This window comes from Theropithecus gelada, chromosome 2 (assembly GCF_003255815.1).
Source record: "Theropithecus gelada isolate Dixy chromosome 2, Tgel_1.0, whole genome shotgun sequence".
NCBI classification, from domain to species: Eukaryota; Metazoa; Chordata; class Mammalia; order Primates; family Cercopithecidae; genus Theropithecus; species Theropithecus gelada.
In genome coordinates this window covers 45,772,663-45,786,684 of record NC_037669.1, presented here as the reverse complement: position 1 = coordinate 45,786,684, position 14,022 = coordinate 45,772,663, and the positions used below count along the sequence as shown (strand labels likewise).

Below are 14,022 nucleotides of genomic sequence, written 5' to 3'. Positions count from 1 at the left end.
TTTTCCAAAAAAAAAAAAAAAAAAAAAAAATTGATTAATTAAATAGAACAGAACAAAAAACAAAACTACCTCAATTTGAGCATTTTATATAAAAAAGATTAATACTAGGCTGGGCATGGTGGCTCACGCTGGAATCCCAGCACTTTAGGAGGCGAGGCCAGCGGATCACTTGAGGCCAGGAGTTTGAGACCACCCTGGCCAACATGGTGAAACCCCATCTCTACAAAACAAACATACAAACAAACAAAAAATAGCCAGGTGTGGTGGCACATGCCCCTATATTCCCAGCTACTCGAGAGGCTGAAGCAGGAGAATCACTTGAACCCGGAAGGCGGAGGTTACAGTAAGCCGAGATCACACCACTGCACTCCAGCCTGGGCAACAGAGTGTGACTCTATCTCAAAGTGGGGGGCGGGGAAGCTGGGTGCTGTGGCTCATGCCAGTAATCCCAGCATTTTGGGAGGCCGAGGCGGGCAGATCACCTGAGGTCAGGAGTTCAAGACCAGCCTAACCAACATGGTGAAACCCCATCTCTACTAAAAATACAAAAATTAGCCGGGTGTGGTGACACGTGCCTGTAATCCCAGCTACTCAGGAGGCCGAGGTAGAAGAATTGCTTGAACCCGGGAGGCGGAGGTTGCAGTGAGACGAGACCATGCCTTTGCACCCTAGCTGGGGCGACAAGAGTGAGACTCCATCTAAAAATAAAAAATAAATAAAATAATAAAAAACTAAAAAAGCCATCATGCTATGAACCTCAAATACACACAGTAAAATTTATTTCAAAAAAAAAAGAAGAGCAAAGCAGAGCTCTGAGCAGCTTCCTGCCCCAGCATCCCTGGTTCTGCTGCTTTCTTCTTCCCAGACTGCCATGTCACCCGGACCTGCAGTTGAGATGGGGGCCATCTCCCTCGGTTGCTCCTGCAGAGGAGGCCTCTCCTCCCCAGTGGAGTCTCCTACCTGCCGGCTGTTAACTGAGTGTCCGGCTGAGGACAGCATCCCTGCAGTGCATTTCTTGCCCACTGATGTGATGTGTTCATGACTCCCAGCCTCTCTCTGTTTGCTCTGCTGCTAATACAGGGAGGTGCCACAGCCTCTGGGCCCCTGCAGCTGTACCAGCTGATGGTGCTGTTTTGTAATCCTTAATTTGTGCAGCACCAGCTGCGTACAGGCACTGTGTTTGGCACTGGGGCTGTAGTATGACCCAGACAGATGCGTGCCTGCCCTGGCCAGGCTCATGCTCTGCAGATGGGGTCAGAGGTCAACATGCAATAGAGCAAAGGGCAGCAGATGGGGTGCGCAGGCAGGCTGTGGTTTTATACAGGTCGATCAGGGAGGCACCCCAGAGAAGGGAACACAGACCTGCAAGAAACAAGGTGTGGAGCATGCAGCAGGAAGGGCAGTCCAGGGGGCAGCGGGGCACAGGCCTGGTATATACGGGCCAGGAAAGAAAGGAAGGTGGCTGTGTGAAGCCGCAAGGGGCGGGGGGAGTGGGGAGGCACTGGCTGGGTCTTGCTTCTTGCAACAAAGCATGCTTTGAGCCTGCCCAGGTCCCTGCCACCTGGGGGCCCAATGCCCCTACCTGCTCTGGAGGGACCGGCCCCACCAGCCCTCTGTTCCTTGCAGCTGTGCCATAAGTAACGTGAAGAAGGTGTCCCTGGAACTGGGCGGGAAGTCACCCCTCATCATCTTTGCTGACTGTGACCTCAACAAGGCTGTGCAGATGGTGAGGGCCGGGCCTGGAGGGGGTAGGGACAGCAAGTGGGGACAGGGACCGTGGAGCCCAGAAGGCTCTGTCTCTGATTCCACAGCCACACTCACACGTGTAGCCCTGGTGGAGTCCATGGTGTCACCACAAGCATAGCATGGCAGGCAGCAGACTTAGTGAAGAAAGACGTGTGCCCTCCAAACATACTTCCCAAGAAGTTTCATAACTGCCAGGATAGCTGAGATCAACTGCCTATAACATATGTGTGTGTGTGTATTACATATCAATATGAAATCAGGAAACACACGCCACAGCTCCATCTGTTCTGAAATAAGCATGGCACCCTTTTCTGTCTGGTGAGAGGGCAAATCAGATGTGTTGATCTGCTTCACTATGGTAACCATTTTACCATCTATATGTAGTCCATAACTTCATGCTGTAAACCTCACATATACACAATGAAATGTGTACTTTTAAAATAAAAGAGCAAAGCAGAACTCTGAGCACTTGGGCCCAGCCCTGCTGACAGTGACGCTCTCTGCCGGTGGCCGTGGGTGCACGTGCCTGGCTCCACCACTGACCTGCTGGGCAGCCTTGAGCAAGTTACCTAACCTCTCTGGCGTCTGTGCTCCCACCTGTGGGTAGGGACCATGGTGATACCCACCTCCTGGGTGGCTGCAGAATGAATATGTCTGAAGGGCTTAGATTAGTGGCAAGTACCACGTAAGACACATGTGTTGGTCCTTGTTCTTACCATTAGTATTGTTGTTGCCTTGGTCCTGTCCTCACTCCTGTGGGAGCAAACCAGTAAGGCCACATTCTGCCAGGTTCCCAAATATGCCCCCGGCCCTATCTAACTTCCACTGTGCCGTGGAAGACAGCCTGACACCCTAGCATGGCTGTGAAAGGGAGTCCAACCTTATTTGGTAGAGAAACTGAGGGAGGCAAGGGCATTGTTCACGGGCCCAGGTGAACCCATCAGCCCTGGGATCTAGCCAGGCTTGAGCATGGCTCTCCGTCCTCCCCTGGGTCTCCCACAGCAGGCGAGTTTGAAAAAGCAGGCTGCCTGCAGCCTCTGAGGGCCTTTGTTGTGAACTCCTGCTGGAAGTTCCCTGGGCCAGGGCTGCCCCACCCCTCACCCACCCACGTCAGGGCTGCCTGCCTGTGTCTCACCCTCTGCCCTGTCACCCGCCACCTGCTCCGTGCTTACACACACGGCTGGCATCTCTCCTGTCAGCTCCGAGAATGTAGACTCTGAAACAGGAGTCAGCACCTCCTGGGCCACCCCAGCGAGCCCACCCAGGGTGCAGGAGGGTCTCAGGCAGGCCGAGGCTCACTCCCACTTGGTCCCCATGCTCTGCAGTGTAGATGGCGGCCTTGTCCTCCAGTGGTGGGAGTTGGGGCATGGTGTCTCTCTGTCACTGCATGGGCCTCAGCGTCTTCACTTCCCACACCGTTATGTCTCACCTCTCCTCTTAAGGTGACTGAGGATTGAGTGTGGCCCACAGGAGGAGGTTAGGACACACGGGTGCCTCCCTTCCCAATGAGAAAGGGCAGCTGGGCCCTGGCAGAGCAGGGGGCTGGTGTGTCAGGAGGAGCAGTGACCTGGTGTTCTTGTCCATTCTCTGAAGGGGATGAGCTCTGTTTTCTTCAACAAAGGAGAGAACTGCATTGCAGCAGGCCGGCTGTTTGTGGAGGACTCCATTCATGATGAGTTCGTGCGGAGGGTGGTAAGTCCTGCCCCAGGGTCTGTGGGCTGCTGGTTCACCGGGACAGCAGCCTGGCTGGAGGGGGTTGGAGGAGGGGAGACAGGGCAGGGGTCGAGTGAGTCTGGGCTCCTCCTAGAGGACACTGCCCACGGGGGTCAGGGAACTCACAGTGGGAGCTGTGCTGAGTCTTCACTGGATTTTATTATTTCGCCAAGAAATAGCAGACCTGTAGCTCAAATTGACATCACCAAAAAGGGCCCGTCTTGGGTTGGCTCCCTAGAAGTGGAGCCTGGGGCAAGAATTCGGTGCATGTGGTTTACTCAGAGTGGACTCTTAGGTGAAGCCTGGAAGGAGAAGAGACCAGGGGAGGACCAGACAGAATGGAGCAAGGGCCTGGTCTCTGGTCAGCCTGGGTCTGACCGTGGACAGGGGCCCTGGAGCACAAATCCCCCTACATAGGCATGCCCCTGGGGCCGAGTGGCCAGGCTGCGGGCCCCTGTGGCAGGTAGGCTTGGCTGTGGGCCGCCAGTAGGGGCCAGCAGCTCCCATCAGGTTCCGCAGCCACCTTGCATGGCCTCGGGGATCTGGTGGGCACAGGATAGTGTCTTCCACCAGATTTATCCACTCAGCCACACCTGAAGAGCAGGCTTGATGCTGGCCTCGGACAGATGGGTGGTCCTGAGTCCCCTTGGGAGGTTTGTAATGCCTAGCTTCTCAGTTCCTCGACGGGTTGGCGTCATTCTCTCCAAGCAGCTCGGATATGGTGGGGAGTATGGGGCTGGCGGCACCAGCATTACCTTCTCACCACTTGGAGCCAGAGCAGGACATGACTCCTTCCTCACCACCTCTGTTAGAAAACACTGTGGGGTTGTCATGAGCCAGGCCCCAGCCATCCTTCATCCAGGCCATGATACCAGAGGTGGAGCAAGCTGAGGTTGGTTTAGCTTCCGCGAAGGGCCCCCCCCCGCCCCCAGGTTGTGGAGAGCAGCATCTGATCCCAGCAGGTAGCGGCAGGGATGCGGGAGAGACAACCAGCAACCTCCACACATGGTTTCAGACAGATGGTGCCTGAGAAGCCAGGGAAAAAGAGGGCCCGTGAGCGGAGGGGTGAGGGAGGGGTCCCTGGAGAGCTGGCGCTGGACCCAGGGTGGTGGCTCAGAGTCCGGAAGGAGTGGGAAAAGGAAGGACTTTCTGGGAGGGGCTGGAAAAGCTTTTGCCGTATAACAAGCCTCAACATAGAGTGGGTGGAAATGACAGCCCTGCCCTCAGCTCATGATTCTGTGGGCAGCAGTGGCAGTCTAGGCTGGGGTTCGCTGGGGCTCACGTGGGTTTGTCAGAGCTTGCCCAAGCATCTGCAGTGAGGCTCGGGGGCAGCAGGGCAGCAGGCAGCTTCGTGGGACAGGTGTCCTTGCCCTAGGGGCCTGTATTCTGCAGCATGTGCTGAGGCATGTTCATGTGGACAGTGGCAGGACTCCTGAGAGTGACAGCACAAGCTGAGAGGCTTCTTGAAATGCACGAAACATTGCTTCCATGCATTGTGCTGCCGAAGCAAGTCACAGGCTGGCCCAGATTTAAGGGGTGAGGAAACAGACTCTACCACGTGATGGGAGGCACAAGCTCATCTTCCGTAGTTAGGGAGCTGGCCTGCCTGGCCAAGCGAGGCCCATTGCTGTGATGGGCCCGGCACAGGAATAGCAGGACCAGGATACAGACCCAGGGACTACTGGAGATAAAGTGGCAGTCATGGGTGGAGTGTGGCTGCGGGGACATAGAGCTATGCACACAAAGTCCTGTCTGGGGGTCTTAAGGGAGTCATGAGACTTCCACAGTCGGGTGACTGCGAGGGCCATTGTCCCAGGGATAATTCTCAGGACAGTCACAATCCCAAATAAAGGAAGTGAGGCCAGTGTTCAGGAGGCTCAGTAGGCTGCTTGTCCTTTGTATCCAAGAGAGATTGGGGCGCAGTTTGGGTCTCCAGGACAGGAGCAGAGAATGAGGAACAAAAGCAACCGGGCCTGGCTACAGGGTGGAGACAGGACAGTCAGAGGCACTCAGTGGGCCTTTGTGGGAAGGGCAGAGGGGTGTCCCAGGTGCTCGAGTCACACCTGTGTCTGATTAGGGCTGACTGGGGGTGCAGGGTTTGCAAGATGTGAGATGCCCTGGCCTTGCAGCAGGAGGGTCAGCAGACTAGAGCCTTGGGCCCCTCCCCTCCACTTAATTTCTTTCCCACTTTAGCACCGGGACTATTGCAGCAGGGCTGGTGTATCCCACCCACCCCACATCCTGGAGTCCCCCAGACAAACAGTTCTTTCAGCTTCTTGATCCATGAGCCTGGTGCAGGACCAGAATCAGATACATGTTGTAATGAGCCCCATCTCCTCAACTAGTCAAATACACCAGCCTCTCTCCTCCTCACCCACACTCCTGTGCACCTCCATTCCCAGCCCATCTATTGCTGGGCTCCTGTCTCCTTGGAGACTTCTGTCCCTCTGCGCATAGGAGCCATCTGGGATTTCAGACTGGAAGGTGGATTTAGAGTCAGAATTCGGAAAGCCCTGAGGCTAGAATAGAGTGTGAACTTTCCTCAGGGGTCAGCCATGAGAGCTGAGTCAGGTGAGGATCATTGTCAGAAACTGCGGCAGAACAAGCCACGCCTGACTTGGAGGACTTTCTGCAGGTACAGGAGGTGCGGAAGATGAAGGTGGGCAACCCGCTGGACAGGGACACCGACCACGGGCCACAGAATCACCATGCCCACCTGATGAAGCTGATGGAGTACTGCCAGTGCGGCGTGAAGGAAGGGGCCACACTGGTCTGCGGTGGGAATCAAATCCCTCGGCCAGGTGAGTCACAGTGTGCCAGGCCCGCTTGGGTCAACTGAGGCAGCAGGTCCCATGGCCTCTGGTTCCCTGTCCAGCTGAACTGGAGAGAGCTGAAGGCCAGGTACCTGCACAGTCAGGCTGCAGCTCCATCTGGGACCTGGGATGGACTGGGCCTTGGCTATTTGGGCACCAGCCAGACCCGGGAATGGGATGAGCATTATTCAGTGCTGGTTTAGTCAGTACTGAACTGGACTCTGACTTGCCCTTACTGTCACCACAGCCTTGAGAGTCTCTCCCCGATAGATTTCAAGAGACTAGATTTTTTGATTTTCCTTCTACTTCACTGGCTGTTAACCTCTCAGCCGTTGCTCCACCTGTCCCCTCAATGCAGGTGCATCCCTGCCTATCCTTAGCTTGGAGCACCTCTCATGGGGGACAGTTCGCCTGCAGGATCTCTCCCCTGCTCAGACCCTACCAGATACAGGCCTCCAGGCTCCACCCCACCCAGAGCTCCTCACCGCATAGCCAGCGGCACTGGACACTTCCACCTGGATGTTCCCCAGGCCCTTCAAACTCAATGGTCATTGCAATGTCCCAGCCAGAGTTGAGCCCAGACACACACACCTGCTGCTCCAGGACCCTCTGTCTGATCGAGTCATCCAGGCCAGAAGTGCAGCAGCCACAGGGATGGACTGTTGATGCTACTGCCAAGGGACAGGTGCCATGACTGTCTTCCTCACCCCTAGCTCCTTTGTGCCTAGACTGGGCCTTGCACAGAGTAGGTCCTCAATTAATCTGATGGCATGAAGGAGGAAAGGGAAGAAGGAATCCCTGACTCTTCTCTTTCTGTGACCCCCATTTAAATTATTTGCCTGATTCTGTAAAATCTGAGAATTGTCCCACTGTGGACCTCCTCTGCCTCCTGACCCTTGTGCGGGCTCCCTGCATCTTGCCTTGCTCGGTGTCACAGCAGCCTCCCAAGTGGCCTTGTGAGCCTGCTGATCCTTTACTCACACAGTTGCCAGGGTCTGGTGACCTCTCCTCCGTGAAGACCTCGTAGCAGTGACCCACCCTCCCGCAGCGCAAGTTCAGACTCCTTGACCTTACAGCCAGAGTCCTTCATGATCTGTGCCTGACTTGCCCTTGACCTGTACTGCAGCCGCATTTCATTCTCTCCAGAGGTTTCTAGTGCTTTCCTGGGCTCCATGCATTTGCTGCTGCTCGACTTAGTGGAGGCTTTCGAGTGTCCCCACCTGGAGAGCTCCTGCTTCTTTAGCTCACAGGACATCCAAACCCAGGCATGCCCATGTCACAGGGTGCCGGGCACCACACACCTCAACAGAGCTCTCGTGACCACTGCACTGCTGCTGTCACTGTCCACTTACCCTCTTCCCACTCCTGCTGGACTGCGAGTTCCATGAGGCAGATGGGGTGGGAGGAGCATCACCAGGGCCCTTGCAGGGCAAGGATGGCCGGGTTCAGGGTTGGTGGGATGGAGGTCCTGTGCCAGGAGCAGGGCTAGGGAGCCAGCAAGGGTTAGAGCAGCACCAGGGAACCAGGAATAGTGGGGAGTCATCACCCCATCCTGGAGAGGGTATGAGAAGGAGCAGAATTCCTACAGCCCAGTGAGGGGCAGAGCACAGGATGGGCCTGCTTTCTGGTGGCCCAAGGACCAGGAGACCAGCTCTTAGGGTCTAGAGGGGATAGGGGAGAGTACAAGGTAGATGGGGAGGGGACGACAGAGGGGTGGTCAGCATGGCTCACATGCCCCGGCAGAAGTGCTGCAAGACTGTGGAGTAAACACAGGCCACATAAACCACTGTGTGTGTACATGAGTCACATTTTCACAATTGTAATCAGTGTTAAAATGTCATTTATAAATGTATGAAAAATATTGAATATTTTATTAGTTAAATAACTTTGTAACGTTTTTTGAAATTTTCTATTTCTCTAAAAACTAGAGTGAGAAAATTCCCGGTCTCTTGATTATTCCTAAGTCAGGCAGGATTGAATTTCAGTGAGGTCAGGCAGGATTGACCTCAGTGCAGCAGGTCTCAGGGCTCCGTCTCTAGAGAAAAGAGAGAGAAAGCATTTCAGTTGTCAGAAGTGCGTCTGCCCTGGCAACCAGGGCCTGTAGGGGTTGCATCCAGGGTTGGGATTAGGTGGTCCCTTCTTGACTGGAGAGCATGAAGTTGGGCCTTGGTAGGGACCCCAGAAGGGCAGAGGGAGGGAGTCCCAGGAGGTCCAGTGTCCAGAGCTCCTCCCCTCTCACCTCCTCCTACTCCATGGGTTGTAGCCACCATGGTCAGTGGCAGAGCTGCCTGGGAGGTTTCACCTGCCAAACAATCTAGGAGGTTGTAGATTAGCTGTCACCAGAAAAGCTCCAGTCTTTGCTTTGGCCATGGGTTCTGGCACTAAGATTGGACTTGGGATCAGGTCTCAGCTCTGTCACCTGCCAACCTGCAGCCCCATTTCCCTCAACAGCACTCCTTTAGAAGCATGGTGAGACCCACATCAAAGAACATGCCAGGTGGGAGAGCCACCTGCAGCATGGCGACACCCATCACATGGGTGCCACGACCCGGCGCTTATGTCAGGTCATCCGCAGGTGGCTGCCCAGGCCCTGCTGATGGGGAGGCTGGACCATCGGGCACTGTGTCTCCCATGTACAGTGGGTCTCCATCTCTCTTGCAGGGTTCTTCTTTGAGCCAACTGTTTTCACAGATGTGGAAGACCACATGTTCATAGCCAAGGAGGAGTCCTTTGGACCTGTCATGATCATCTCTCGGTTTGCTGATGGGTAGGAAATCCTGCTGATGTCTCAAGGGCCCTGACTCTCTCCCACGTGTTACTGGGGTCTTCGTGTGGGCTTTGGGAGGTAGTCTATGGGCGGTGAGGAGGAGAACTCAGGCAGGGTGCAAGCCATCGACATCCCGCCTGGGCCGCCTGCTGAGTCTCCACACCCCTGAGAAGAGACCTGGGGCTTTGAGTCCCCCTGTGAGCAAAGACAGTTCCCTTCCCTGTCCTTGTCCCTTGCCACGTGCTCCGGCATGTTTCTCGCAGCCCACTGGACTCTGTTCTAAGGTCTGTTACTGTGCACTAAACCCCCCACACTGAGTGGCTTGGAATAATCAGAGATTTATTTTACTCATGGTCTAGGTTCAATGAGGCGAACCCATCTCTGCTCCATGCAGTATCTGGCCTCAGCTGGGGCGACAGAGTGGCTATCCTCACGCTGCCGGGGGTCTCCCAGGAGGCTTCCTCCGTGTGGCAGCCTCGGGGTTGCCAAGGCACCTGGTTCCCCCTCGGAGGCCAGGTGAAAGCCAAAAGGCTCTTTATAATCTGGCTCTTCAGAATCCCAGAGCATCCCTTCCACCACAGCCTAGTGATCAAGCAAGTTACCCAGGCCAGCCTGGGCTGGAAGGGAAAACTGTACTCCACTCACAGTGAGGCCACAGAGGCCCATGCTGATACTTCTCAGGCTTACCCCTTGTCTCCGTAGCACCTTGGAGCAAACTGCAAAATCGTGCCTCATCCTTACATTTTACTATCCAACTATCAAAAAAACCCCAGAAATTATCGTCATATGTCAATGGCATTAGAATAAGAGACTTCAGTGCCACCTAGCCAATAAATATGGTTGTAGTAAGTCTCCAGATCACTGATGTCTGGTGAATGCCCAACCTGCCCAGGGCACATGTGGGTCCTTCTGCATGTGAGGACCCAGTGGCTCCTCTCTGGGCCCCTGCTCCCAGTCTGTGGAATAAAAAGCTCACCCCATGATCCAGGAGCCCCTGTGGTGGCTGCCTGCACATGGGCCCCTGCCCTTCCTCCTCACTCTCAGCCCAGCCCAACCCCATCCTGCCCCGGTGCCGTAGCCTGGCACATTTTCTCCTCGGAAGGTCTTATGCAGCTGGGGTGTAGAGCAGGCCAGGCTCTCGTCTGCACCTCCCTCAGGGAGTTCTTCCTGGACTTTCCCTCCAGGGACGTGGACGCCGTGCTGTCTCGGGCCAATGCCACGGAATTTGGCCTGGCTTCTGGTGTCTTCACCAGGGACATCAACAAGGCCCTGTATGTCAGTGACAAGCTCCAGGCAGGCACTGTGTTTGTCAACACGTACAACAAGACCGATGTGGCCGCTCCCTTCGGAGGATTCAAACAGTCTGGATTTGGCAAAGATCTAGGTAACCTACTCCTGCCTGTGGGGTTGCTTTCATTTATTCATTCAGCAAACATCCGTTCAGAACCACTTCGTGCCAGGTCCTATCGCAGATGCAGGGATGTAGCTTTGAACATGATGGCTGTCAGGGCTCACTTCTTACTGGGAGGGAACATGTGACAAGTCCATGAGCAAGATGCTTGCAGAGAGGGGTGGTGCTGGGAAGAAGGCAAGAAGAGTGGCCTGGGGGAGACACTCCGGCCAGGAGGCAGTGGAGGCCTCTCTGGTGTGGTGGCATCTGTGCTACCCAGACCTGCATGGCAGGGAGGAGTTGGCCGTGAAGACCCAGGGGCCCGTGTTTCTAGCTGAGGGTTCAGCAGGTCCTTGGGGGAACCAGTTTTGGTTGTGGAGTTGCAGAGAGGCCAGAGTGGTGGGAGTGGGCCAAGGGGGAGCAGGAGGGAGGAGAGGAGGCCTGAGAGGCAGGGAGGGGCCAGATAGAAGGCCCATGGGCCATGGTCAGGGGCTCAGGTTGCGTCCTTAGTGTAAAGAGGAGCCATGAGACCGAATGTACCGCCCAGGTGAACACCATGGGTGTTGCGAGTCTCCCAGTAGAGATGAAGTCACTGAGGTGGCAGCAGGCGGGGTCCCCCAGCACACAGCGCAGGCCCCCCAGTGCTCTGTCCGCTGGGTGGAATGGAGTTCTGCTCCAGCCCTCTCTCCCTGGGCTGCTCCAAGCCTTGGGCCTCATTCTGCTCTCTCAGCAGTGGGGACTAGACAGGTCTTATGGGCAAGCTTGGCAGGGGTGGCTGGCAAGGTCCGGGGGAGCCGTATGCTGTCTCAGAGTTCCCACCTGTCTCTCCAGGCTCCTGTTCCAGCCCAGAGACCACAGGGAAGGTCATGCTGAGGCTGGGGGTCAAAGGGTGGTCACTGTTTCCAGTTTTCTCTCCTCCCCCTGCCCCCATCTTTCAAGCCCTGCAGAAGCCCCCAAGGGTGCCTGTGAGAGGGGCCCATGTGTGCCCACAGGGCTGGACTCACATGCACGTATAGGCTGGACACTCCTGCTTCCTGTGTCCCTGTCTGCCTCCTCTTCCTGCCTTCTTCCAGGCCACCTTCCTGGTGTCCACCATGGGAATCCATGAGGCCCAAGGCCTCCCAGGGAAGGCTATGGCTGCCAAGTCCCCACAACATGATCTGAGCCCCTTATGAATCCTCCCCGAGTTCCCCTGGCTCCCTCCCAACCCTGGTCCCTGTGTCCTGCTGAGAGGACCAGCACCCTCCTGGGACAGGCCCACAAGCCAAGCCTTCCAAGAGCCCGCCTGGGCAGGCCCAGGACTTCAGAGGGACAGGGCAGTGGCATTTGGGGCAGTGCCACTCCTGGGGCCAGCCAGAGCTGCTGGGGAGCTGTCAGACAGCCCCAGGCTTCACACTTGTCATGGGGCTAAGACGCACCAGCCACATAGCACTGCCAAGGTCTGGGGCCTCAGGGCCCTGCGAGGCATCTCCTTTTCCCAGCCACAGCTTGATGCAGACATAGCTGGGGGCAGCCATGGGAGAAGAGATGGGCCAGTGAGTCTGGGCAGTAACACCAAGTCCTCCACCCCCTTCCGCCTGAAGGGGCTTCCCGCTGTCCAGACAAGGCGGTGGGAGCCGGGGAAGATTCTTAAATGGCTGCCTCAGATTGGCTTTGTATTCTGGGAGTCCTGGCCCACTATCCACTGTCAGGGATAACCTGGGTAAGATTCATGACCTCGCTGGGCCTCGACTTCACACCTGGAAGTGGGGTGAGCCAGAGCTGCCCTCACGCGGTTGCTGAGGAATAAGACACTTGCAGCCCCCAGCAGTGGTTCCTGCCTGTGGTGGCAGCTGCTGTGACCTTTGTGGTGTCTTACAGGAGAGGCAGCTCTGAACGAGTACCTGCGGGTCAAGACGGTGACCTTCGAATACTGAAGAAAGGTCTTTGTGAGAAGAAAGTCCCTGCCCCTCCCTGGCGGCTGGGCCCCTCCCTCTTAAGCCTGGGTGCATAGCACCTCCCACCTGGGGGCTAGTGGAAGCCCTCCTGCCTGCACCCCACGTCTGCATCTGGGACACCCTCTGTCCAGTCAGCAGCAGCCCTTGGCTGGGTGAGGAATGCCCCTCCCAGGGAGAATAAAGCTTCTGAAGAGAGACCATCCACACCTCCGCGTCTCTCTGCTCCACCCGTGGGTATTCCTGGGTGGGCCTGGAATTTGCGGTCACCTGGGCATGACGGTGCTGCTTGGCCTGGGAGAGCCAGACACCTGGGGAGAGAGACAGGAGGAAATGGGTGTGGGCCATCTCAGCCCCAAAGAGCAGAAGCTGTGACAAAGTCAGGGTGCAGGAGGTTTGAGGGTAACCCCTAGGAAACTGGTGGGAAGATGGGGATGGAGCTGGGCGAGCCCTGGACTGGAAGGCAGCTCAAACTCCCTCAGCAGATGGGGGCTGGGCCCTCGCCCCTGCTCTGTCAGTGTGGCTGTGCTCTCAGCTGGTAGCCAGCCCGAGGGCCTGCAGTAGAGGGCCGGGCCCAGCTAGGAATGCCAGGCAGAGCTCAACTTCCATCCAACACGGTGTCTCCTGTGTACCTTTATGGCTTCTCCTTGGCCCAGGGACCTGCCCTATAGCTCTTTCCCGTGCCCTCTCCCTGTGGGAGCTTGCGGCCCTCCTCTCTGTGCCCTCATCCTGTAGGCACCAAACACTGCAACCTGACCAACCTGCTGTCACCTCAGTTTCCCCACATGGAGCTCTCTTCTTGGCATCTCATCTCCCCACCCACCTGGCTCTGTCCCTCTGGGTCCCACAGGCCCACTGCAGGCCCCTCTGTCCCTCCCCACAGGCCGAGGCCACGCTGAGAGCTCTAGGCCCAGCCTCTGCTATGTCTGGGAACAACTTCAGGCCTCTCTGTGCAGCATGCTGCCCTTCAGAGGCCTGTGAGTTCCCCGTCTCCTCAGGGATTCCCCATCCTGCTTTCCTTTATGATTCCTGCTCTTCTAGGAAGCGTGTGCTTCCATAAAGGCCCGTCCAGACCCCGCCGTTCGAAGGCTGCTGGCAGCGATAGTAACAGGCAGTGCCGAACTCCATACTGGCTACACTTCTGTCCCTTGAGCACCAGCTCGATGCCAGGCAGGGCTCCAAATCCTCCATGCATGTTTCTCTTGCTGCTCATGATCCCAGGGAGGCAGGAGGTATTTTTATCATCATTTATAAATCAGGAAATGGAGGCAAAGAGACATTTAACAGCCCAAGGTTACAGAGCTACTGTGAAATTGTGTTCCCCTTACTTCCCAAATTAGGAGGACATTGAAGCCCCCTCTGCCTGCAAAGTAACTCACCTCTCCCAGGTGCCGAGTCTCCCAGAATAGGCCGTGGCTGGGGGTGGCCTGGCAGAGGTGGCTGTGCTCCTGGGCACCCACACCCACCATGGGAGAGGCTCTACTCTCCCATGGCCACCCCACCCAACTGTGAAGCAGGCCTTGCTGGCGTCAGGTTGAGCTGCTCACACGGCCTTCCTAGAAGTCCAGGAGAAACCCACCAACTCCCACTCCATGCAGTTCCTCAGAGCCTGAAGCCCAGGCCCAAGCCAGGCCTACTGGGAGTGTCCCCTTCCCTCTT

At 56.4% G+C, this 14,022-nt stretch overlaps 1 protein-coding gene and 1 long non-coding RNA gene across 2 annotated transcripts in view; one reads left to right on the top strand and one right to left on the bottom strand.

Annotated features, from left to right (window-relative positions):
• The window catches only part of ALDH1L1 (aldehyde dehydrogenase 1 family member L1), an 82,198-nt gene extending 69,630 nt beyond the window's left edge, over nt 1–12,568 (top strand). The window contains exons 18-23 of the mRNA XM_025377392.1: nt 1,627–1,726; nt 3,340–3,438; nt 6,095–6,260; nt 8,934–9,039; nt 10,224–10,423; nt 12,290–12,568. Coding sequence (XP_025233177.1) covers nt 1,627–1,726; nt 3,340–3,438; nt 6,095–6,260; nt 8,934–9,039; nt 10,224–10,423; nt 12,290–12,345 — 727 coding nt within the window. The 3' untranslated portion in view covers nt 12,346–12,568. The remainder of the gene's footprint in view (nt 1–1,626; nt 1,727–3,339; nt 3,439–6,094; nt 6,261–8,933; nt 9,040–10,223; nt 10,424–12,289) is intronic.
• Nucleotides 8,120–12,312, bottom strand: LOC112619431. The gene is made up of 3 exons (XR_003118221.1): nt 12,169–12,312; nt 11,434–11,511; nt 8,120–8,307 (listed from the first exon to the last, which is right to left on the bottom strand). It is a non-coding gene; the product is annotated as an uncharacterized LOC112619431 (long non-coding RNA).
• Nucleotides 12,569–14,022: the final 1,454 nt, after the last annotated feature.